At 48.7% G+C, this 24,466-nt stretch overlaps 1 protein-coding gene and 1 long non-coding RNA gene across 28 annotated transcripts; one reads left to right on the top strand and one right to left on the bottom strand.

The window, feature by feature from the left end:
• LOC126651470 (helicase SRCAP-like) lies at positions 1 to 24,460 on the bottom strand. The gene is made up of 7 exons (XM_050337388.1): positions 24,249 to 24,460; positions 16,593 to 16,786; positions 11,559 to 11,728; positions 9,103 to 9,183; positions 8,882 to 8,997; positions 6,172 to 6,286; positions 1 to 237 (listed from the first exon to the last, which is right to left on the bottom strand). The coding sequence occupies exons 1-7, from the start codon at positions 24,269 to 24,271 to the stop codon at positions 16 to 18; spliced, it is 921 nt and encodes a 306-aa protein (XP_050193345.1). The 5' UTR covers positions 24,272 to 24,460; the 3' UTR covers positions 1 to 15.
• LOC126651471 (uncharacterized) lies at positions 6,593 to 8,865 on the top strand. Of its 27 annotated transcripts, none has more exons than XR_007631723.1 (7): positions 6,710 to 6,754; positions 7,548 to 7,567; positions 7,747 to 7,786; positions 7,887 to 7,986; positions 8,181 to 8,280; positions 8,372 to 8,471; positions 8,745 to 8,796. It is a non-coding gene; the product is annotated as an uncharacterized LOC126651471 (long non-coding RNA). The 27 variants fall into 27 exon arrangements; XR_007631721.1 differs by lacking the exon at positions 6,710 to 6,754 and adding an exon at positions 7,445 to 7,489; XR_007631717.1 differs by lacking the exon at positions 7,548 to 7,567 and having other exon boundaries at positions 6,593 to 6,714; positions 7,687 to 7,786; positions 8,201 to 8,280.
• Positions 24,461 to 24,466: the final 6 nt, after the last annotated feature.

Raw genomic sequence — 24,466 nt, 5'->3', positions numbered from 1 at the left:
TCACCTGCTGTCCCCTCACCTGCTCCAGGATGTGGGTGCCCCTCGTGGCCGCCGCGTCCTCCTCGTCCTCGGGGGGTCCCCTCTGATGTCCCCCCTGTCCTTGGGGTCACCTCTGGGGTCACCTTTGGGGTCTCCTTTGGGGTCTCCTTTGGGGTCACCTTTGGGGTCACCTTTGGGGTCCCCGTCCCCGTCCTTGTCCCCGTCGGGGCTCATGTCGAACAGCTCCCGGATCGTTTGCTGGGGGAGGGGACAGAAATGGGGTCACCTGGGGGGGTTGGGGACACCTGAGAGAGTTGGGGATACCTGGGGGGTTGGGGACACCTGGGACACTCTGAGGGGTTGAGGACATCCTACCTGTCCATCCTGTCTCACCTGTCTCTATCTACTATCCTATCCCACTCTATGGGCCATCTATCTGCTCTCATCTCACTCTGTCCCATCTCATTCTGTCCCATCTACCTGTCCCACCTGTGCCATCCCATCCCATCCATCCTATCTCATCCCATCCCATCCCATCCCATCCCATCCCATCCCATCCCATCCACATCTCATCCTATCCCATCTTCACCTGTCCAGGTGTGCTACCTGTTGCAGTGGCGGTGGTGAAGTTGCCCCTCGATGGCCATGGGCTCCACCTGTCCCACCTGTCCCACCTGTCCCATCTCTACCTGCCCCATCCTATCCCATCCTATCCTATCATCTATCCTAATCCTATCTCATCTCACCTGTCCCAGGTGCGGTCAATGTCCAGGTGTGTTACCTGTTTACAGTTATGGCAGTGGTGAAGTTGCCTCCCTCGATGGCTATGTCCTCCACCTGTCCCACCTGTCCCATCCCATCCCATCCTATCCCATCCCATCCCATCCATCCCATCCCATCCCATCCCATCTCACCTGTCCCAGGTGTGTCACCTGTCCAGGTGTGTTACCTGTTTGCAGTAGGCAGTGGTGAAGTTGCCCCCTCGATGGCCATGGCCCACTGTCCCACCTGTCCCCACCTGTCCCATCCCATCCCATCCCATCCCATCCCATCCCATCCCATCCCATCCCATCCCATCCCATCTCACCTGTCCAGGTGTGTTACCTGTTTGCAGTAGGCAGTGGTGAAGTTGCCCCCTCGATGGCCATGGCCCACCTGTCCCACCTGTCCCACCTGTCCCACCTGTCCCATCCCATCCCATCCCATCCCATCCCATCCCATCCCATCCCATCTCACCTGTCCCAGTGTCACCTGTCCAGGTGTGTTACCTGTTTGCAGTAGGTGGTGGTGAAGTTGCCCCCTCGATGGCCATGGCCCCACCTGTCCCACCTGTCCCACCTGTCACCATCCCATCCCATCCCATCCCATCCCATCCCATCCCATCCCATCCATCTCATCCCATCTCACCTGTCCAGGTGTGTTACCTGTTTGCAGTAGGCGGTGGTGAAGTTGCCCCCCTCGATGGCCATGGCCCCACCTGTCCCACCTGTCCCATCCCATCCCATCCCATCCCATCCCATCCCATCCCAGTCTTCACCTGTCCAGGTGTGTTACCTGTTTGCAGTAGGCAGTGGTGAAGTTGCCCCCCTCGATGGCCATGGCCCCACCTGTCCCACCTGTCCCATCCATCCCATCCCATCCCATCCCATCCCATCCCATCCCATCCCATCCCATCCATCCATCTCACCTGTCCAGGTGTGTCACCTGTCCAGGTGTGTTACCTGTTTGCAGTAGGCGGTGGTGAAGTTGCCCCCCTCGATGGCCATGGCCCCACCTGTCCCACCTGTCCCACCTGTCCCATCCCATCCCATCCATCCCATCCCATCCCATCCCATCCCATCCCATCCCATCCCATCTCATCTCATCCCATCCCATCTCACCTGTCCAGGTGTGTTACCTGTTTGCAGTAGGCGGTGGTGAAGTTGCCCCCCTCGATGGCCATGGCCCCACCTGTCCCACCTGTCCCACCTGTCCCATCCATCCCATCCCATCCCATCCATCCCATCCCATCCCATCTCACCTGTCCAGGTGTGTTACCTGTTTGCAGTAGGCAGTGGTGAAGTTGCCCCCTCGATGGCCATGGCCCACCTGTCCCACCTGTCCCACCTGTCCATCCCATCCCATCCCATCCACATCCCATCCATCCCATCCCATCCCATCCCATCCCATCTCACCTGTCCAGGTGTGTTACCTGTTTGCAGTAGGCGGTGGTGAAGTTGCCCCCTCGATGGCCATGGCCCCACCTGTCCCACCTGTCCCATCCCATCCCATCTCCATCCCATCCCATCCCATCCCATCCCATCCATCCCATCCCATCATCCATCCCATCCCATCTCACCTGTCCACCTGTCCATCCATCCCATCCCATCCCATCCCATCCCATCTCACCTGTCCCATCCCATCTCATCCCATCCCATCCCATCCCATCTCACCTGTCCAGGTGTGTTACCTGTTTGAAGTAGGCAGTGGTGAAGTTGCCCCCCTCGATGGCCATGGCCCCACCTGTCCCACCTGTCCCATCCCATCCCATCCCATCCCATCCCATCCTCATCCCATCCCATCTCACCTGTCCAGGTGTGTTACCTGTTTGCAGTAGGCAGTGGTGAAGTTGCCCCCTCGATGGCCATGGCCCCACCTGTCCCACCTGTCCCACCTGTCCCATCCCATCCCATCCCATCCCATCCCATCCCATCCCATCCCATCCCATCCCATCTCACCTGTCCCATCTCACCTGTCCAGGTGTGTTACCTGTTTGCAGTAGGCAGTGGTGAAGTTGCCCCCTCGATGGCCATGGCCCCACCTGTCCCACCTGTCCCACCTGTCCCATCCATCCCATCCCATCCCATCCCATCCCATCCCATCCCATCCCATCCCATCCCATCCCATCTCACCTGTCCAGGTGTGTTACCTGTTTGCAGTAGGCAGTGGTGAAGTTGCCCCCCTCGATGGCCATGGCCCCACCTGTCCCACCTGTCCCACCTGTCCCACCTGTCCCATCCCATCCCATCCCATCCCATCCCATCCCATCCCATCCCATCCCATCCCATCCCATCCCATGTCCCATCTCACCTGTCCAGGTGTGTTACCTGTTTGCAGTAGGCAGTGGTGAAGTTGCCCCCCTCGATGGCCATGGCCCTGCCCACCTGTCCCACCTGTCCATCCCATCCCATCCCATCCCATCCCATCCCATCCCATCCCATCCCATCCCATCTCACCTGTCCAGGTGTGTTACCTGTTTGCAGTAGGCAGTGGTGAAGTTGCCCCCTCGATGGCCACCTGGCCCCACCTGTCCCACCTGTCCCATCCATCCCATCCCATCCCATCCCATCCCATCCCATCCCATCCCATCTCACCTGTCCAGGTGTGTTACCTGTTTGCAGTAGGCGGTGGTGAAGTTGCCCCCCTCGATGGCCATGGCCCCACCTGTCCCACCTGTCCCACCTGTCCCATCCCATCCCATCCCATCCCATCCCATCCCATCCCATCCCATCTCACCTGTCCCAGGTGTGTCACCTGTCCAGGTGTGTTACCTGTTTGCAGTAGGCGGTGGTGAAGTTGCCCCCCTCGATGGCCATGGCCTCACCTGTCCCACCTGTCCCACCTGTCACCATCCCATCCCATCCCATCCCATCCCATCCCATCCCATCCCATCCCATCCCATCCCATCTCACCTGTCCCATCTCACCTGTCCAGGTGTGTTACCTGTTTGCAGTAGGCGGTGGTGAAGTTGCCCCCTCGATGGCCATGGCCCCACCTGTCCCACCTGTCCCACCATCCTGTCCCATCCCATCCCATCCCATCCCATCCCATCCCATCCCATCCCATCTCACCTGTCCAGGTGTGTTACCTGTTTGCAGTAGGCGGTGGTGAAGTTGCCCCCTCGATGGCCATGGCCCCACCTGTCCCACCTGTCCCATCCTGTCCCATCCCATCCCATCCCATCCCATCCCATCCCATCCCATCCCATCCCATCTCACCTGTCCCAGGTGTCACCTGTCCAGGTGTGTTACCTGTTTGCAGTAGGCGGTGGTGAAGTTGCCCCCTCGATGGCCATGGCCCCACCTGTCCCACCTGTCCCATCCCATCCCATCCCATCCCATCCCATCCCATCCCATCCCATCTCACCTGTCCAGGTGTGTTACCTGTTTGCAGTAGGCGGTGGTGAAGTTGCCCCCTCGATGGCCATGGCCCACCTGTCCCACCTGTCCCACCTGTCCCATCCCATCCCATCCCATCCCATCCCATCCCATCCCATCCATCCCATCCCATCCCATCTCACCTGTCCCATCTCACCTGTCCAGGTGTGTTACCTGTTTGCAGTAGGCGGTGGTGAAGTTGCCCCCTCGATGGCCATGGCCCCACCTGTCCCACCTGTCCCACCTGTCCCATCCCCATCCCATCCCATCCCATCCCATCCCATCCCATCCCATCCCATCCCATCTCACCTGTCCAGGTGTGTTACCTGTTTGCAGTAGGCGGTGGTGAAGTTGCCCCCCTCGATGGCCATGGCCCCACCTGTCCCACCTGTCCCACCTGTCCCACCCATCCCATCCCATCCCATCCATCCCATCCCATCCCATCCCATCCCATCTCACCTGTCCAGGTGTGTTACCTGTTTGCAGTAGGCGGTGGTGAAGTTGCCCCCTCGATGGCCATGGCCCCACCTGTCCCACCTGTCCCACCTGTCCCATCCCATCCCATCCCATCCCATCCCATCCCATCCCATCCCATCTCACCTGTCCAGGTGTGTTACCTGTTTGCAGTAGGCGGTGGTGAAGTTGCCCCCTCGATGGCCATGGCCCACCTGTCCACCTGTCCCACCTGTCCCATCCATCCCATCCCATCCCATCCCATCCCATCATCCCATCCCATCCCATCCCATCCCATCGTCACCTGTCCAGGTGTGTTGCCTGTTTGCAGTAGGCAGTGGTGAAGTTGCCCCCTCGATGGCCATGGCCCCACCTGTCCCACCTGTCCCACCTGTCCCATCCCCATCCCATCCCATCCCATCCCATCTCCATCCCATCCATCTCACCTGTCCAGGTGTGTTGCACCTGTTTGCAGTGAGGCGGTGGTGAAGTTGCCCCCTCGATGTGCATGGCCCCACCTGTCACCTGCACCTGTCCCACCTGTCCCATCCTATCCCATCCATCCCATCCCATCATCCATCCCATCCATCCCATCCCATCTCCATCTCACCTGTCCCACCTGTCCCACCTGTCCCCACCTGTCCCATCCCATCCCATCCCATCCCATCCCATCCCATCCCATCCCATCCCATCCCATCCCATCCCATCCCATCCCATCCCATCTCACCTGTCCAGGTGTGTTTGCCTGTTTGCAAGTAGGCGGTGGTGAAGTTGCCCCCTCGATGGCCATGGCCCACCTGTCCCACCTGTCCCACCTGTCCCATCCATCCATCCCATCCATCCCATCTCATCTCACTGTCCCCACCTGTCCCACCTGTCCCACCTGTCCCATCCCATCCCATCCCATCCCATCCCATCCCATCCCATCCCATCCCATCCTATCCCATCTCACCTGTCCAGGTGTGTTGCCTCAGTTTGAAGTAGGCGGTGGTGAAGTTGCCCCTCGTGATGGCCATGGCCCCACCTGTCCCACCTGTCCCACCTGTCCCATCCCATCCCATCCCATCCCATCCCATCCCATCCCATCCATCCCATCCCATCCATCCCATCCCATCTCACCTGTCCAGGTGTGTCACCTGTCTGGTGCGATCGATGCATCCCATCGCCATGCCCATCGGCATCCCATCCCATCAATCCCCTCACCTGTCCACCTGTCCCATCCATCCATCCCATCCCATCCATCCCATCCATCCCATCCCATCCATCCCATCCATCTCCCATCCCCTGTCCATCTCACCTGTCCAGGTGTGATTTACCTGTTTAGTGGCGGTGGTGGAGTTGCTTCCCTCGATGGCCATGGCCCCACCTGTCCCACCTGTCCCACCTGTCCCACCTGTCCCATCCCATCCCATCCCATCCCATCTCACCTGTCCCATCTCACCTGTCCCACCTGTCCCACCTGTCCCATCCCATCCCATCCCATCCCATCCCATCCCATCCCATCTCACCTGTTCAGGTGTGTCACCTGTCCCATCCCATCCCATCCCATCCCATCCCATCCCATCTCACCTGTCCAGGTGTGTCACCTGTCCAGGTGTGTTACCTGTTTGAAGTAGGCAGTGGTGAAGTTGCCCCCCTCGATGGCCATGTCCCCCAACATCCTCTTCTGATTGGCTTTCTTCAGGATGTTCTCCTCCACCGTCCGCTCGCTGATCAACCTGCCCAGGTGAGGGGGGCACAGGTGAGCTCACCTGGAGCAGGTGGCACCTTCCCTGACACCCCAAGGTGACCTCCCAACCACAAGGTGGGCAGGTGAGGGAGCCACAGGGCGCTCGGGTGTGACCTCGGGTGTGGCCTCGGGTGTGGCTCTCACCTGGCCAGGTGTGGCCTCAGGTGTATCCCAGGTGTGTGTAAATGATCCCAGGTGTGTGTAAATGATTCCAGGTGTGTGTAAATGCCCCCAGGTGTGTGTAAATGCCCCCAGGTGTGTGTAAATGATTCCAGGTGTATCCCAGGTGTGTGTAAATGATCCCAGGTGTGTGTAAATGATCCCAGGTGTGTGTAGATACCCCCAGGTGTGTGTAAATGATCCCAGGTGTGTGTAAATGATTCCAGGTGTATCCCAGGTGTGTGTAAATGATCCCAGGTGTGTGTAAATGATCCCAGGTGTGTGTAAATGATCCCAGGTGTGTGTAAATGCTCCCAGGTGTGTGTAAATGATCCCAGGTGTGTGTAAATGCCCCCAGGTGTGTCCCAGGTGTGTGTAAATGATCCCAGGTGTGTGTAAATGATTCCAGGTGTGTGTAAATGATCCCAGGTGTGTGTAAATGATCCCAGGTGTGTGTAGATGCCCCAGGTGTGTGTAAATGATCCCAGGTGTGTAAATGATCCCAGGTGTGTGTAAATGATCCCAGGTGTGTGTAAATGATCCCAGGTGTGTGTAAATGATTCCAGGTGTATCCCAGGTGTGTGTAAATGATTCCAGGTGTGTGTAAATGATCCCAGGTGTGTGTAAATGATCCCAGGTGTGTGTAAATGATTCCAGGTGTGTGTAAATGATCCCAGGTGTGTAAATGATCCCAGGTGTGTGAATGCCCCAGGTGTGTGTAAATGATCCCAGGTGTGTGTAAATGATCCCAGGTGTGTGTAAATGATTCCAGGTGTGTGTAAATGATCCCAGGTGTGTGTAAATGATCCCAGGTGTGTGTAAATGATCCCAGGTGTGTGTAAATGATTCCAGGTGTGTGTAAATGATCCAGGTGTATCCCAGGTGTGTGTCAATGATCCCAGGTGTGTTCTCACTGTAGATGTGGATGTCATGGTCTGGCCGATGGTGTCACCATCTGCCAGGTGTATCCCAGGTGTGTGTAAATGCCCCCAGGTGTGTGTAAATGATCCCAGGTGTGTGTAAATGATCCCAGGTGTGTTAAATGATCCCAGGTGTGTGTAAATGCCCCAGGTGTGTGTAAATGATCCCAGGTGTGTGTCAATGATCCCAGGTGTGTGTAAATGATCCCAGGTGTGTGTAAATGATCCCAGGTGTGTGTAAATGCCCCAGGTGTGTGTAAATGATCCCAGGTGTGTGTAAATGATCCCAGGTGTGTGTAAATGATCCCAGGTGTGTGTAAATGATTCCAGGTGTGTGTAAATGATTCCAGGTGTGTGTAAATGATCCCAGGTGTGTGTAAATGCCCCCAGGTGTGTGTAAATGATCCCAGGTGTGTGTAAATGATCCCAGCTGTGTGTAAATGATCCCAGGTGTGTGTAAATGATTCCAGGTGTGTGTAAATGATTCCAGGTGTGTGTAAATGATCCCAGGTGTGTGTAAATGATCCCAGGTGTGTGTAAATGATCCCAGGTGTGTGTAAATGCCCCCAGGTGTGTGTAAATGATCCCAGGTGTGTGTAAATGATCCCAGGTGTGTGTAAATGCTCCAGGTGTGTGTAAATGATCCCAGGTGTGTGTAAATGATCCCAGGTGTGTGTAATGATCCCAGGTGTGTGTAAATGATCCCAGGTGTGTAAATGCCCCCAGGTGTGTAAATGATCCCAGGTGTGTGTAAATGATCCCAGGTGTGTGTAAATGATCCCAGGTGTGTGTAAATGATCCCAGGTGTGTGTAAATGATCCCAGGTGTGTGTAAATGCCCCCAGGTGTGTGTAAATGATCCCAGGTGTGTGTAAATGATCCCAGGTGTGTGTAAATGATCCCAGGTGTGTGTAAATGATCCCAGGTGTGTGTAAATGATCCCAGGTGTGTGTAAATGATTCCAGGTGTGTCCCAGGTGTGTGTAAATGATCCCAGGTGTGTGTAAATGCCCCCAGGTGTGTGTAAATGATCCCAGGTGTGTGTAAATGATCCCAGGTGTGTGTAAATGCCCCCAGGTGTGTGTAAATGATCCCAGGTGTGTGTAAATGATTCCAGGTGTGTGTAAATGATTCCAGGTGTGTGTAAATGCCCCCAGGTGTGTCCCAGGTGTGTGTAAATGATTCCAGGTGTATCCCAGGTGTGTGTAAATGCCCCCAGGTGTGTGTAAATGATTCCAGGTGTGTCCCAGGTGTGTGTAAATGATTCCAGGTGTGTGTAAATGATCCCAGGTGTGTGTAAATGATCCCAGGTGTGTGTAAATGATCCCAGGTGTGTGTCAATGCCCCCAGGTGTGTGTAAATGATCCCAGGTGTGTGTAAATGATCCCAGGTGTGTGTAAATGATCCCAGGTGTGTGTAAATGACTCCAGGTGTGCCCAGGTGTGTGTAAATGATTCCAGGTGTGTGTAAATGATCCCAGGTGTATCCCAGGTGTGTCCAGGCTCACCTGTAGATGTGGACGTCTCGGGTCTGGCCGATGCGGTGACACCTGTCCTGCGCCTGCGCGTCCATGGTGGGGTTCCAGTCGCTGTCGTAGAACACGACGGTGTCGGCACCTGCCAGGTGAGCCCCAGGTGGGTCCAGGTGAGTCCCAGGTGAGCCCCAGGTGGGTCCCTCATGCCCAGGTGACCCCCAGGAGGGGGGGGAGGGGCGTCCCTCACCTGCCAGGTTGACGCCGACGCCGCCGCTGCGCGTGGAGAGGATGAAGCAGAAGATGCGCTTGTCGGCGTTGAAGCGCTCCATCAGCGCCTGGGGGGACAGGTGGGGACAGGTGAGGGCAGGGGGGCACCTGGGGGGCACCTGGGGGGCACCTGGGGGGCTCCTGAGCACGTGGGTGCTCACCTGGGGGGCACCTGGGGGGCACCTGGGGGGCTCCTGAGCACCCAAGTGATCACCTGGCACACCTGGGTGCTCACCTGAGTCATCTGGGGGACCATCTGAGACCACCTGGAACCCACCTGAGACCTCACCTGGGTCAACTGGGACTCACCTGAGACCCCCAAAACCCTACCTGGGACACCCAAAACCTCCCCAAATCCCCATCAAACCCCCCCAAATCCCCCTCAAACCCCCAAATCTCATCAAACCCCCAAATCCCCATCAAACCCCCAAATCCCCCTCAAACCTCCCAAATCCCCTCAAACCTCCCCAAATCCCCTCAAACCCCCAAATCCCCTCAAATCCCCCAAGCTCCCCTCAAATCCCCCCAAATCCCCTCAAACCCCCAAATCCCCTCAATCCCCCAAACCCCCTCAAATCCCCTCAAATCCCCTCAAACCCCCAAATTCCCCTCAAACCCCCAAATCCCCTTCAAACCCCCAAATTCCCCTCAAACCCTCCTGGTCTCACCTGGCACACCTGAGACCTTACCTGGGTCATCTGGAACCCACCTGGGACTCACCTGGGACACCCAAAACCCCCAAAACCCCCTCAAACCCCCAAATCCCCCTCAAACCTCCCCAAAACCCCCAAATCCCCTCAAACCCCCTGGGAGCTCAGGTGACCTCACCTGTCTCTGCTCCACAGCCGGGTGGAGCCGTCGAGCGTCAGGTAGAGGTGCCCGTGGAAGGTGAGGAAGCCTCACCTGAGACCTAAATCCCCCAAATCCCCTCAAACCCCTCAAACCCCCAAATCCCCCTAAAACCCCCAAACCCCCCAAATCCCCTCAACCCCCCAAATCCCCCTCAAACCCCTCCTGGTCTCACCTGGCACATCTGAGATCTCACCTGAGTCACCTGGGACTCACCTGAGACCCCAAAACCTCACCTGGGACACCCGAAATCCCCCAAATCCCCCTCAAACCCCCAAATCCCCCTCAAACCCCCCAAATCCCCCAAAACCCCCCAAACCCCTCCCTGGTCTCACCTAGGACATCTGAGACCTCACCTGGGTCATCTGGAACCCACCTGGGACTCACCTGAGACCCCAAAACCCCACCTGGGACACCTGAAATCCCCCAAATCCCCCCAAATCCCCTGAAACCCCCCAAATCCCCTCAAACCCCCTGGGAGGCTAGGTGACCTCACCTGTCTCTGCTCCACGCGGGTGGAGCCGTCGAGCGCAGGTAGAGGTGCCCGTGGAAGGTGAGGAAGTCTCACCTGAGACCCCAAATCCCCCAAACCCCTCCAAATCCCCCAAATCCCCTCAAGCCCCCAAATCCCCCAAACCCCCTCAAACCCCCCAAATCCCCCAAACCTCCAAACCCCTCCTGGTCTCACCTGGCACATCTGAGACCTCACCTGGGTCACCTGGAACCCACCTGGGACTCACCTGAGACCCCAAAACTCCACCTGGGACACCCAAAACCCCCAAATCCCCTCAAACCCCCAAATCCCCCTCAAACCCCCAAATCCCCTCAAACCCCCTGGGAGGCCAGGTGACCTCACCTGTCTCTGCTCCACGCGGGTGGAGCCGTCGAGCGCAGGTAGAGGTGCCCGTGGAAGGTGAGGAAGCCTCAGCTGAGACCCCAAACCCCCAAATCCCCATCAAATCCCCTCAAACCCCCAACCCATCCCCCTCAAACCCTCACCTGTCTCTGCTCCACGCGGTGGAGCCGTCGAGACGCAGGTAGAGGTGCCCGTGGAAGGTGAGAAGCCTCACCTGAGACCCCCAAATCCCCCTCAAATCCCCCAAATCCCCTCAAATCCCCTCAAACCCCCACAAATCCCCCAAACTCCCCCAAAATCCCCCAAACCCCTCCCTGGTCCTCACCTGGCACAACTGAGACCTTACCTGGGTCATCTGGAACCCACCTGGGACTCCACCTGGGTCCAACTGGGACTCACCTGAGACCCAAAAACCCCACCTGGGACACCCAAAGCCCCTCAAATCCCCTCAAACCCCCCAAATCCCCCTCAGACCCCTCCCTGGTCTCACCTGGCACACCTGAGACCTCACCTGGGTCATCTGGAACCCACCTGGGACTCACCTGAGACTCCCAAGAGCCCCACCTGAGACCCCCAAAAATCCCCCAAATCCCCCAAATCCCCAATCCCCCCAAATCCCCTCAAGCCCCCAAATCCCCCTCAACTCCTCCCAAATCCCCTCAAACCCCCAAATCCCCTTAACAAATCCCCTCAAGTCCCCTCAAATCCCCCTCAAGCCCCCAAGCCCCCTGGTCTCACCTGTCTCTGCTCCACGCGGGTGGAGCCGTCGAGGCGCAGGTAGAGGTGCCCGTGGAAGGTGAGGAACCGCTCCAGCACGTCGAGCATCCGCGTCATCTGCGTGAAGATGAGCACGCGGTGCCCGCCCGCCTTCAGCCCCCGCAGCAGCACGTCCAGGGTCTGCAGCTTACCTGAGGGGCACAGGGGGACAGGGGGTCACCTGGGGGGGCACCTGGGGGATTTGGGAAGGTGAGGGATTTGGGAGTTTGAGAGATTTGAGGCTGAGGGGATTGAGGGACTTGAGAGGATTTGGGGATTCGAGGATTTGGGAAATTTGGTCAATTGGGGCACCTGGGGGAATTTGAGGGGGTTTGGGGGATTGAGGGGAGTTGAGGGTTTGAGAGATTTGAGGAGGATTTGGGGGGGTTGAGGGGTTGAGGATTTGGGAGAGATTGAGGGGATTTGAGAGATTGAGGGGATTTGGGGAGGGATTTGGGGGTTTGAGGGGATTGGGGGTTTGAGGGGGATTTGGAAGGGGTCAAGTAGGATGTGGACAAGTTTGAGGGGATTTGGGGGATTTGAGGGGGTTGAGGGTTTGAGGATCATTTGGGGAATTTGGGAGGATTGAGGGGAGATTTGGGAGGGTTGAGGAGGTTTGAGGGGTTTGAGGGGATTTGGGGGTTGAGGAAGATTTAGGGGAGGATTGGGGGAGAGTGAGGGGATTTGGGGGGTTTGAGGGGATGGGAGGGTTGAGGGATTTGGGGGATTGAGGGGGAGTTGAGGGGGGTTTGAGGGGGATTTGGGGGATTTGGGTGTCCCAGGTGGGGTTTTGGGGGTCTCAGGTGAGTCCCAGGTGGGTTCCAGATGACCCAGGTAAGGTCCCAGGTGTGCCAGGTGAGGACCAGGGAGGGGTTTGGGGGGATTTGGGGAGTTGGGACGAGTTAGGGGGTTTGAGGGGATTTGGGGGTTTGAGGGGATTTGGGGAGAGTTAGGGGGGTTGAGGGGATTTGGGGGGGTGAGGAGATTTGAGGGGATTTGGGTCACCTGGGGGCACCTGGGGGAGGGTTGGGGGGATTTGGGGAGATTTGGGGGGTTTGAGGGGATTTGAGGGTATTTGAAGGGGATTTGAGGACATCTGCAGTTTACCTGCATGGGGGAGGGGGACAGGTGAGGAGACAATCGCCAAAATCAGCCCAAAATCACCCCAAAAATCAACCAAAAACCCCTCAAATCGACCCCATATCCACTGTAGGCCCCCTAAACCCCCAAAATCCCCCCCAAATCCTCTCCAAATTTCCCCTCAAATATCTCTCAAGTCCTTCTCAAAAATCCCTCAAAATTCACCAAAAAAAGCCAAAAATCACCCAAAAATCGCCCCAAAATCACCCAAAATTGACCCAAATCCCTCAATCCCCCCCAAACCCAAAAATCAACTCAAACCCCCAAAAATCCTCAATCCCCCCAAAACTGGGGTCACTGGGGGGGTTGAGGGGTTTAATCTCCCAGACCCCAAAAATCCACCCAAATCCCCCTCAAACCCCCAAAAATCTCTCAAATCCCTCTCAAAATTTACCAAAAAAAGCCAAAAATCGCCCAAAAATTGCCCCCAAATCAACCCAAATTGACCCAAACCCCTCCCAAATCCCCCTCAAACCCAAAAATCACCCCCAAATCCCCAAAAATCCCCTCAACCCCCCCCCAAAGAATTCTCAAAATTCACCAAAAATTCACTAAAAATTCACCGAAAATTGACAAAAAAACCCTAAAAATTGCCACACAAATCACCCCAAAAATCACTCAAAATTTACCAAAAACCCCTCAAATTCCTCCTAAACCCCCCAAAAATCTCCCTAGACCCCAAAAATCTTCTCAAACCCCTCCAAATCCCCCCAAAACCCCCCTTAAAACTCCCTCAAAAATCTCTCAAATCCCTCTCAAAAATCCCTCAAAAATCACCAAAATTGCCCAAAAATCACCCCAAAATTGACCCAAATCAACCAAAAGCGACCCAAATCGACCCAAATCCCTCCCAAATCCCCCCAAACCCCAAAATCACCCCCAAATCCCCAAAAATCCTCTCAACCTCCCCCAAAACCCCCCCAAAGATCCCCCAAAATTGACCAAAATTTCACTGAAAATTCACTGAAATCAGCTAAAATCACCCCAAAAATCACTCAAAATTTACCAAAACCCCCTCAAATTCCTCCTAACCCCCCCAAAAAATCTCCCTAGACCCCAAAAATCTCCTCAAACCCCTCCAACTCCCCCAAACCCCCCCAAAAATCCCCTCAAAAATCCTTCAAAACTCCCTCAAAAATTCCTCAAAATTCACCAAAAAAACCCCAAAAATCAACCAAAATTGACCAAAATCGACCCAAACCCCTCCCAAATCCCCCCAAACCCAAAAATCACCCCCAGAAGTCCCCAAATCCCTCCTAAACTCCCCCAAATCCACCCAAAAAATCCCCCAAAATTCACCAAGAATTCACTGAAAATTCACCGAAATCAGCCAAAATCACCCCAAAAATCACTCAAAATTTACCAAAAACCCCTCAAATCCCTCCTAAACCCCCCCAAAAATCTTTCTAGACCCCAAAATTCTCCTCAAACCCCTCCAAATCCCCCCAAAAATCCCCCAAAAATCCCCTCCAAAATCCTTCAAAACTCCCTCAAAAATCCCTCAAAAATCCCCAAAAAAACCCCAAAAATCACCCCAAAATCAACCAAAATCGACCCAAATCAACCCAAACCCCTCCCAAATCCCCCCCAAACCCAAAAATCACCCCCAGAAGTCCCCAAAAATCCCCCCAATCCCTCTCAAAACCCCCAAAATTAGCATCAAAATCCTTCAAAACTCTCTCAAAATTCAACCAAAATTGTCCAAAAATCACCCCAAAAATCAACCAAAATTGACCCAAATCGACCCAAACCCCTCCCAAATCCCCCCCAAACCCCAAAATCACCCCCAACCCCCAAAAATCTCCCAATCCCCCAAAGAATTCTCAAAATTCACCAAAAATTCACTAAAAATTCACCAAAAATTGACAAAAAAACCCTAAAAATTGCCACAAAATCACCCCAAAAATCACTCAAAATTTAACAAAAACCCTCAAATACCTCCTAAGCCCCCAAAAATCCCCCAAACTCCCTTAAAACTCCCTCAAAAATCTCTCAAATCACTCTCAAAAATCCCTCAAAATTCAACCAAAATTGCCCAAAAATCAACCAAAATCAACCCAAATCAACCCAAACCCCTCCCAAATCCCCCATACCCCAAAAATCCCCAAATCCCCAAAAATCCCTCCAACCCCCCAAACCCCCTCAAAAATCCCCCAAAATTCACCAAAAATTTACCGAAAATTCACCAAAATTGCCCAAAAATCACCCCCAAAATCACTCAAAATTGACCAAAACCCCCTCAAATCCCTCCTAAATCCCCCAAAAATCTCCCTAGACCCCAAAAACCCACCCAAATCCACCCAAAACTCCCTCAAAACTTCCTCAAAAATCTCTCAAAACTCCCTCAAAATTCAACCAAAATCACCCCAAAATCACCCAAATCCCCCAAATTCAGCCAAAAATCACCCAAAATTAACCAAAAACACCTCAAAGTTCCCCAAATCCTCCCGAAATCTCCCCAAAATCTCCCAAATCCCCCCAAAAATACCCCAAAATCGCCCTAAAAATCTCTCAAAAATCTTTCAAAACTCCCTCAAAAATCCCTAAAAAATTCTCCAAAAAAACCCCAAAAATCCCCCAAAATTGACCAAAATTGACTCAACCACCCCCAAAAATGCCTCAAATCTCCCCTAAACCCAAAAAATACCCCCCAGGACCCCCAAATCCCTCCTAAACTCCCCCCAAAACGCCCTCAAAAATCCCCAAAATTCACCAAAAAATCCCCCAAAAATTCACCGAAAATTGACAAAAATTCACCGAAATTGCCCAAAATGCCGGTTTTTGGCCCCAAACTCACCACAGTCGTACTGGACGAGGCGGGGGTCTGGGAAGTGGGTGCGGGGCCCCCCCAGGAGCCCCCCCAGGGGCCCCCCCAGCTGGTGGAGCAGGCGCTGCTCCCCCCACCCCAAAAAAAAAACCTTTCCCTCCAAAATTAACCCCAAAAACCTCCCAAATTCACCCCAAAATCACCCAAAATTAACCAAAAACACCTCGAAGATCCCCAAACCCTCCTGAAATCCCCAAAATCTCCCCAAATCCCCCCAAAAATTCCCCAAAACCCCCCCAAAATCTCTCAAAAATCTCCTCAAAAATCTTTCAAAAGTCCCTCAAAAATCCCTCAAAATTCACCAAAATTCACTATAAAAACCCCAAAAATCAACCAAAATTGACCCAAATCAACCCAAACCCCTCCCAAATCCCCCCCAAACCCAAAAATCACCCCCAAACCCCCAAAAAATTGCTCCAACCCCCCCGAAAACGCCCTAAAAAATCCCCCAAAATTCACCAAAAATTCACGGAAAATTCACAAGAAAACCCTAAAAATTGCCCAAAATGCCGGTTTTTGTCCCCAAACTCCCCGCAGTCGTACTGGACGAGGCGGGGGTCTGGGAAGTGGGTGCGGGGCCCCAGGAGCCCCAGGGCCTCAGCTGGTGGAGCAGGCGCTGCTCCCCCCCCCAAAAAAAACCTTTCCCTCCAAAATTAACCCCAAAAACCTCCCAAATTCACCCCAAAATCACCCAAAATTAACCAAAAACACCTCAAAGATCTCCAAATCCTCCCTAAATGCCCCCAAATCTCCCAAAATCCACCCCAAAAATACCCCAGAACAGCCCCAAAAATCTCTCAAAAATCTTTCAAAAATCCCTCAAAAATCCCTCAAAATTCACCAAAAAAGCCCCAAAAATCAACCAAAATTGACCAAAATCAACCCAAATCCCTCCCAAACCCAAAACCCACCACCAAATCCCCAAAAATCCCCCCAAAGCCCCCCAAAACCCCCTCAAAAATTCCCCAAAATTCACCAAAAATTCACCGAAAATTCACCGAAAATTCATCGAAATTGCCCAAAATGCCGGTTTTTGGCCCCAAACTCACCGCAGTCGTACTGGACGAGGCGGGGGTCTGGGAAGTGGGTGCGGGGCCCCCCCAGGAGCCCCCCCAGGGGCCCCCCCAGCTGGTGGAGCAGGCGCTGCTCGAGGCGCTGGCGCTGCCGCTGCCCCCAGGGCGGGGGGCGGGCGCTGTGCAGGGAAACCCCCCGGGACGCCACGGGGGGCACCGTCACCAGGAACCTGGGGGGGACACAAAATTCGGGGGGTCAGGTTGTGAAGAGATCCCAGAAAAAATTTGGAGCCGAAATTCCTAAAAATTCCCGTAAAAATCTGTTTAAAAACACCCAAAATGATCTCAAAATCACCCCCAAAATGACCCAAAAACCACCCCAAAATTCCCCCAAATTCCGTCACCAGGAACCTGGGAAAGAGGGAACGCAAAATTTGGGGGGGTCACAATTTGGGGAGATCCCAGAAAAAATTTGGAGCCGAAATTCCTAAGAAATTCCTAAAAATTCCCGTAAAAATCTGCTCAGGAACACCCAAACCAACACAAAATTACCCCAAAATGACCCCAAAAATCAACCCAAACCCACCCAAATCCCCCAAATTCCATCACCAGGAATCTGGGAAAGGGGGGACACAAAATTCGGGAGGTCAAAATTTGGGGAGATCCCCGAAAAAATTTGGAGCTGAAATTCCTAAAAATCCCCGTAAAAATCTGCTCAGAAACACCCAAAATGACCCTAAAAATGACCCCAAAAATCAACCCAAACCCACCCAAATCACCCCAAATTCCATCACCAGAAACCTGGGGAGGGGACACAAAATTTAGAGGGTCAAAATTTGGGGAGATCCCAGAAAAAATGTGGAGCCGAAATTCCTAAAAATTCCCATAAAAATCTGTTCAAAAACACCCAAACCACCCCAAAATCACCCCAAAATTAATACAAAAAACCCCAAAAATTCCCCCAAATTCCAGCACCAGGAACCTGGGGGGGGACACAAAATTTGGGGGGTCAAAATTTGGGGAGATCCCAGAAAAAATTTGGAGCCGAAATTCCTAAAAATTCCCGTAAAAATCCGTTTAAAAACACCCAAAACGACCCTAAAAATGACCCCAAAAATCACCCCAAAAGTAATCCAACCCACCCCAGATTCCCTCAAATTCCATCACCAAAAACCTGGGGGGGGACACAAAATTCAAGGGGTCACAATTTGGGGAGATCCCAGAAAAAATTTGGAGTCAAAATTCCTAAAAATCCCCGTAAAAATCTGCTCAGAAACACCCAAAATGACCCCAAAATAACCCCCCAAAATGACCCAAAATTACCCCAAAATGACCCCAACCTTCCCCCCAAATTCCAGTACCAGGAACCTGGGGGGGGACACAAAATTTGGGGGGTTAGGTCGTGGGGAGATCTCAGAAAAAATTTGGAGCCGAAATTCCTAAAAATTCCCATAAAAATCTGTTTAAAAACACCCAAAATGATCTCAAATGACCCCAAATGACCCCAAAATTAATCCAAAACTCCCACAAAATTCCTCCAAATTCCAGCACCAGGAATCTAGGAGGGGACACAAATTGGGGAGAGGGAAGTCAGGTCATGGGGACCCCCCCCAAAAAAAAAATGTGGAGCCAAAATTCCTAAAAATCCCCCTAAAAATCCATTTAAAAACACCCAAAATGACCCAAAAATGACCCCAAACGACCCCAAAAATCACCACAAAATTATCCCAACCCCCCACAAATTCCATCACCAGGAATCGGGGGGGGGGACACACAAAATTCGGGGGATCACAATTTGGGGAGATCCCAGAAAAAATGTGGAGCCGAAATTCCTAAAAATTCCCATAAAAATCTGTTCAAAAACACCCAAACCACCCCAAAATGACCCCAAAATGACCCCAAAATGACCCCAACCCTTCCCCCAAATTCCAGTATCAGGAACCTGGGGGGGGACACAAAATTCGGGGGGTCAAAATTTGGGGAGATCCCAGAAAAAATTTGGAGTCGAAATTCCTAAAAATTCTCCTAAAAATCCACTCAGAAACAGCCAAAATGACCCCAAAATGACCCCAAAATGAAGCCAAAAATCAACCCAAACCCACCCAAATCACCCCAAATTCCATCACCAGAAACCTGGGGGGGAGACACAAAATTCGGGGGGTCAAAATTTGGGGAGATCCCAGAAAAAATTTGGAGCCGAAATTCCTAAAAATTCCCATAAAAATCCATTTAAAAACACCCAAAATGACCCCAAAATGACCCCAAAATGACCCTAAAATTAACCCAACCCCCCCAAATTCCATCACCAGGAATCTGGGAAAGGGGGGGGACAAAATTTGGGGGGGTCAGGTCATGGGGACCCCCCAAAAAAAATCTGGAGCTCGAAATTCCCCCAAAAAATCCCCTCCAAAACACCAAAAAAAGGAGATTTTTGAGCCTCCTCCCCAAAATAAAGAAACTGAACCCCCCAAAAAAATAAATCTGGACACCCCTAAAAATTTTGGACCCCCCCCTAAAAAATCCTGGACTTTAAATTCCAAAAAAATCACCTAAAAAACCCACCCAAAATCAGCCCAAAAATCCCCAAAATCCCCTCCCCCCCAAAAAGGAATTCTGAAGCCCCCAAAAAAAATCTGGGGGAGAGGGGTGGGGACACAAATTGGGGGTCTCAATGTGGGACCCCTCCCAAAAATCTGGAATTAAAATTTTCCTTAAAAAACCCCAAAACCCCCAAAATTCCTCCCAAAAACAAAAAAAACAAACCCAAAATTTCTTTTATGGGGAAATTGGGAGCCCCCAAAAATTCCTGGACCCCCCCAAAATTACTCAATTCTCCCAAAATTTGGCAAAAAATAAAAAAAAATCCCCCAAATTCACCAAAAATTACAAAAAAATCACCCCAAAAGTAACTAATTCCCCCAAAAATTGCCAAAAATGTCCAAAAATCCTGAAAAACCCCAAAAAATAAAAAATCCCCCAAAATCCCAAAAAACCTACAAAAAATCCCCCCAAAACCCCCAAAATTACCCAAAAATCTCCCCAAAATTCATTAAAAAATCCCCCCAAAAAACCCTGAAAAATACAAAAAAACCCACCAAAAACATCTTCAAAAAACTCAAAAAAACCCCCAAAAATTTCAAAAAAACCCCCCAAAATATGCCCCAAAAACCTCAAAAAAATCCCCAAAAAATCAAAAAAACCCACAAAAAAATCCCCCAAAAATCACAAAAAATCTCCCAATAATTACCCAAAAATCCCCCCAAAAATCCCCAAAAAACCCTCAAAAAAAACCCCTAAAAATCTAAAAAAATCCCAAAAAAATCTCCAAAAAAATTTCCCAAAAAATTCCCAAAAAGTCTCAAAAGCGTCTGCAAAAAATCCCAAAAAAATGCCCAGAAAACCCCAAAAAATCGAAAAAAAAAATCAAAAAATCCCTAAAAAATCCCCCCAAAAATCCCCCAAAAATTCCAAAAAATACAAAAAATCTCCAAAAAAACCCCCAAAAATCCACAAAAATTCCCAACAAACCCCCAAAAAAGTCCTAAAAAAACCTCCAAAAAAACCCCAAAAAATCCCCTAAAAAATCTCCCAAAAATCCAAAAAAACCTCCAAAAAAGTCCCAAAAAATCTCCCAAAATTTACCAAAAATTACTAAAAAATTTCCCCCTCAAAAAAAAAATCCCCCAAAAATCTCAGAAAAGTCCTGAAAAATTCCTGAAAAAAATCCCCAAAGTTCCCCAAAATTTACTAAAAATATTAACTAAAAAATCCCCAAAAACTAAAAAAAATTCCCAAAAAATCCTCAAAAATTCACCAAAATATTCCAACAAAACTCCCGAAAAATCCCAAAAAATCACCCTAAAAATCCCCCAAAATTTGCAAAAAATTCCTTAAAATTTCCCCAAAATTTACTAAAAAAATTACTAAAAAATCCCTCAAAAATAAAAAAACAATTCTAAAAAATCTCCCAAAAAATCAAAAAAAACTACCAAAAAATTCTCCAAAAATTCTTTAAAAATTACTCAAAATTTATTAAAAAAAATTACTAAAAAATTCCAAAAAACCAAAAAAGTCCCAAAAAATCCTGAAAAACCCCCCAAAAACCCAAAAAACCCATCAAAAAATCTGCAAAAAAATCAGAAAAAAATTCCAATAAATCCCCAAAATTACCTGAAAAAAATCCCCAAAAATAGACTAAAAAATCCTCAAAAAAAAAAACAAAATCCCTGAAAAAAATCCCAAAAAATACCCAAAAAATCCCCCCAAAAATCCTAAAAAATCCCTGAAAAATCCCTCAAAAAATCCTGAAAAATCCCTGAAAAATCTCAGAAAAATCCCAAAAAATTACTAAAAAATCCTCAAAAAAAAAATCTACAAAATCCCTGAAAAAATAAAAAAATTCCCAAAAAATCCCCCCAAAAATCCCAAAAAATCTACGAAGAAATCTCAAAAAAATCCCAAAAAATCCATAAAAATCCCCAAATATTACTAAAAAACCCTCAAAAAATTCCCAAAATATCCCTGAAAAAAATCTCAAAAAATCCCTCAAAAAATCTCCAAAAAATCTCAAAAAAATCCCAAAAATCCTTTAAAAATTTCCTAAAAGTTACTAAAAGATCCTCAAAAAATCCCAAAAAATCCCTGAAAAAAAAAATCCCTTAAAAATCCCAAAAAATCTCAAAAAAATCCCCCCCCAAAAAAAGAAAATCCCAAAAAATCTCAAAAAAATCCCAAAAAAACCTTGAAAAAATCCCAAAAAATCCCTGAAAATATCCAAAAAAATCCCTCAAAAAACCCTTAAAAAATCCTTAAAAAAATCCAAAAAAAATCCTAAAAAATCTCAAAAAAATCTCAAAAAACCCCTGAAAAAATCCTGAAAAAATCCTAAAAAAATCACAAAAAATCTCCCAATAGTTACCTGAAAAAATCTCAAAAAAAATCCAAAAAAATCTGAAAAATCACCAAAAAATCCAAAAAAATCCGAAAAAAATACAAATAAAATCCCGAAAAAAATCTGAAAAAAATCCCAAAAAATCCCCAAAAATCCCTAAATTACCCAAATTTCCATAATTTGCACCCACCTTTCAAGGAGAGGCTTCATGAGCTGGAACCTGTCGGGCACTCCGAGCACGGCGCTGCCCAGGGCGCTGCCCGGGGGGGGTTTTTTGGGGGGCAGGGTGAGGAAGTCGAGCACTTCCCTAAAACTGCCCTGAACTTACCTGAAAATTACCCAAAAAACCCCACAAAAATCTCCCAAAAAATCCTCAAAAAATCCTTAAAAAATCGCAAAAAAATCCTAAAAAATTCTCTGAAAAATCTCAAAAAAATCCCAAAAAATCCCAAAAATTCCTAAAAAAATTACTAAAAAATCTCAAAAAAATCCCAAAAAATCCTTTAAAAAATCCCCCAAAATTACTAAGAAACCCTCAAAAAATGCCAAAAAATCCCTCAAAAAATCCCAAAAAATCCATGAAAAAATCAAAAAAAAATCCCAAAAAATCCCGAAAAAATATAAAAAAATTACTAAAAAATCCCCCAAAAATCCAAAAAAAGACCTGAAAAAATCTCAAAAAAAAATCAAAAAAAAAATCTGAAAAATCACCTAAAAATCCCCAAAAAATCCTAAAAAAACCCAAAAAAACTCCCAAAAAATCTTTAAAAAATACAAATAAAATCCCTAAAATTCCCCAAAATTACCCAAATTTCCATAATTTGCACCCACCTTTCGAGCAGAGGCTTCATGAGCTGGAACCTGTCGGGCACTCCGAGCACGGCGCTGCCCAGGGCGCTGCCCGGGGGGGGTTTTTTGGGGGGCAGGGTGAGGAAGTCGAGCACTTCCCTAAAACTGCCCTGAACTTACCTGAAAATTACCCAAAAAACCCCACAAAAATCCACAAAAATCTCCAAGAAATCTCCCAAAAAATCCTCAGAAAATCCTCAAAAAATCACCCAAAAAATCCTAAAAAATCCCCGAAAAAAATTTTAAAAAAATCGTAAAAAATACCCAAAAAATCCCCAAAAATTACTAAAAAATCCTTAAAAAATTCCCAAAATATCCCTGAAAAAATCCCAAAAAATCACAAAAAAAATCACAACAAAATCCCAAAAAATCCCCAAAAAATCCCAAAAAATCCATGAAAAAAATCTCAAAAAAATTGCAAAAAATCCTTTAAAAAATCCCCAAAAATTACTAAAAAATCCTTAAAGAATCAAAAAAAATCCCTCAAAAAATTCTGAAAAAATCCACAAAAATCCCAAAAAAATCCTCAAAAAATCCCCAAAAATTACTAAAAAAATCCTCAAAAAATCCAAAAATATCCCTGAAAATATCCTAAAAAATCTCTGAAAAAATTACAAAAAAATCCAAAAAAATTCTTAAAAAATCCTGAAAAAATCCTTAAAAAATCCAAAAAAATTACTAAAAAATCAAAAAAAATCCAAAAAAAGACCCGAAAAAACCTCAAAAAAAATCCAAAAAAAATCTGAAAAATCACCAAAAAATCCCCCAAAAATCCTAAAAAACCCCAAAAAAATCCCCAAAAAAATCCTAAAAAAATACAAATAAAATCCCCAAAATTCACCAAAATTCTCAAATATCCATAATTTCCACCCACCTTTCGAGCAGAGGCTTCATGAGCTGGAACCTGTCGGGCACTCCGAGCACGGCGCTGCCCAGGGCGCTGCCCGGGGGGGGTTTTTTGGGGGGCAGGGTGAGGAAGTCGAGCACTTCCCTAAAACTGCCCTGAACTTACCTGAAAATTACCCAAAAAACCCCACAAAAATCTCCCAAAAAATCCTCAAAAAATCCTCAAAAAATCGCAAAAAAATCCTAAAAAATCCCCGAAAAAAATTTAAAAAAAAACGTAAAAAATACCCAAAAAATCCCCCAAAATTACTAAAAAATCCTTAAAAAATTCCCAAAATATCCCTGAAAAAATCCAAAAAAATCACAAAAAAAATCCCCAAAAAATCTCAAAAAATCCCTAAAAATTCCTTAAAAAATCTCAAAAAAATCTCAAAAAATACCAAAAAAATCTCCAAAAACTCCTAAAAAATTACTAAAAAATCCAGAAAAAAATCTCAAAAAAATTCCAAAAAATCCCTCAAAAAATCCCAAAAAAATCTCAAAAAATTACTAAAAAATCCTAAAAAAATCCCAAAAAAATCCTAAAAAAATCCCAAAAAATCCCCAAAAATTCCTAAAAAAATTACTAAAAAATCCCCAAAAAATCCAAAAAAATACCTGAAAAAATCTCAAAAAAAATCCAAAAAATCCCTGAAAAAAATCCAAAAAAACCCCGAAAAAATCCTGAAAAAATCTCAAAAAAATCCCAAAAAAATCTCAAAAAAATCCCCAAAAATTACTAAAAAACTTTCAAAAAATCCCAAAAAATCTTTAAAAAAATCTCAAAAAATTACTAAAAAATCCTAAAAAAATCCCATAAAAATAAAAAAAAAATTACTAAAAAATCCCCAAAAAATCCAAAAAAATACCCAAAAATATCTGAAAAAAATCCCAAAAAATCTGAAAAATCACCAAAAAATCCTCAAAAAATCCCCAAAAAACCAAAAAAAAATCCTGAAAAAAAATCTGAAAAATCACCAAATAATCCCAAAAAAAATCCTAAAAAAATACAAATAAAATCCCCAAAATTCCCAAATTTTCACCGAATTTCCATAATTTGCACCCACCTTTCGAGCAGGGGCTTCATCATCTGGAACCTGTCGGGCACTCCGAGCACGGCCCTGCCCAGGGCGCTGCCCGGGGGGGGTTTTTTGGGGGGCAGGGTGAGGAAGTCGAGCACTTCAGCTCCGTAGATGGGGCTGAGGCCGCAGCGCTGCTCGTTCAGCCGCACCAGACGCTCCAAACGCTCCGAGCGGCCCCGACGGCGACGCCGCTCCAGCGATTC

This window comes from Myiozetetes cayanensis, unplaced genomic scaffold (genome assembly GCF_022539395.1).
Source record: "Myiozetetes cayanensis isolate MyiCay16 unplaced genomic scaffold, myiCay2020 scf620, whole genome shotgun sequence".
NCBI classification, from domain to species: Eukaryota; Metazoa; Chordata; class Aves; order Passeriformes; family Tyrannidae; genus Myiozetetes; species Myiozetetes cayanensis.
Note: the sequence above shows the minus strand (reverse complement) of the source record. Positions and strands in the feature narration are given on the sequence as shown.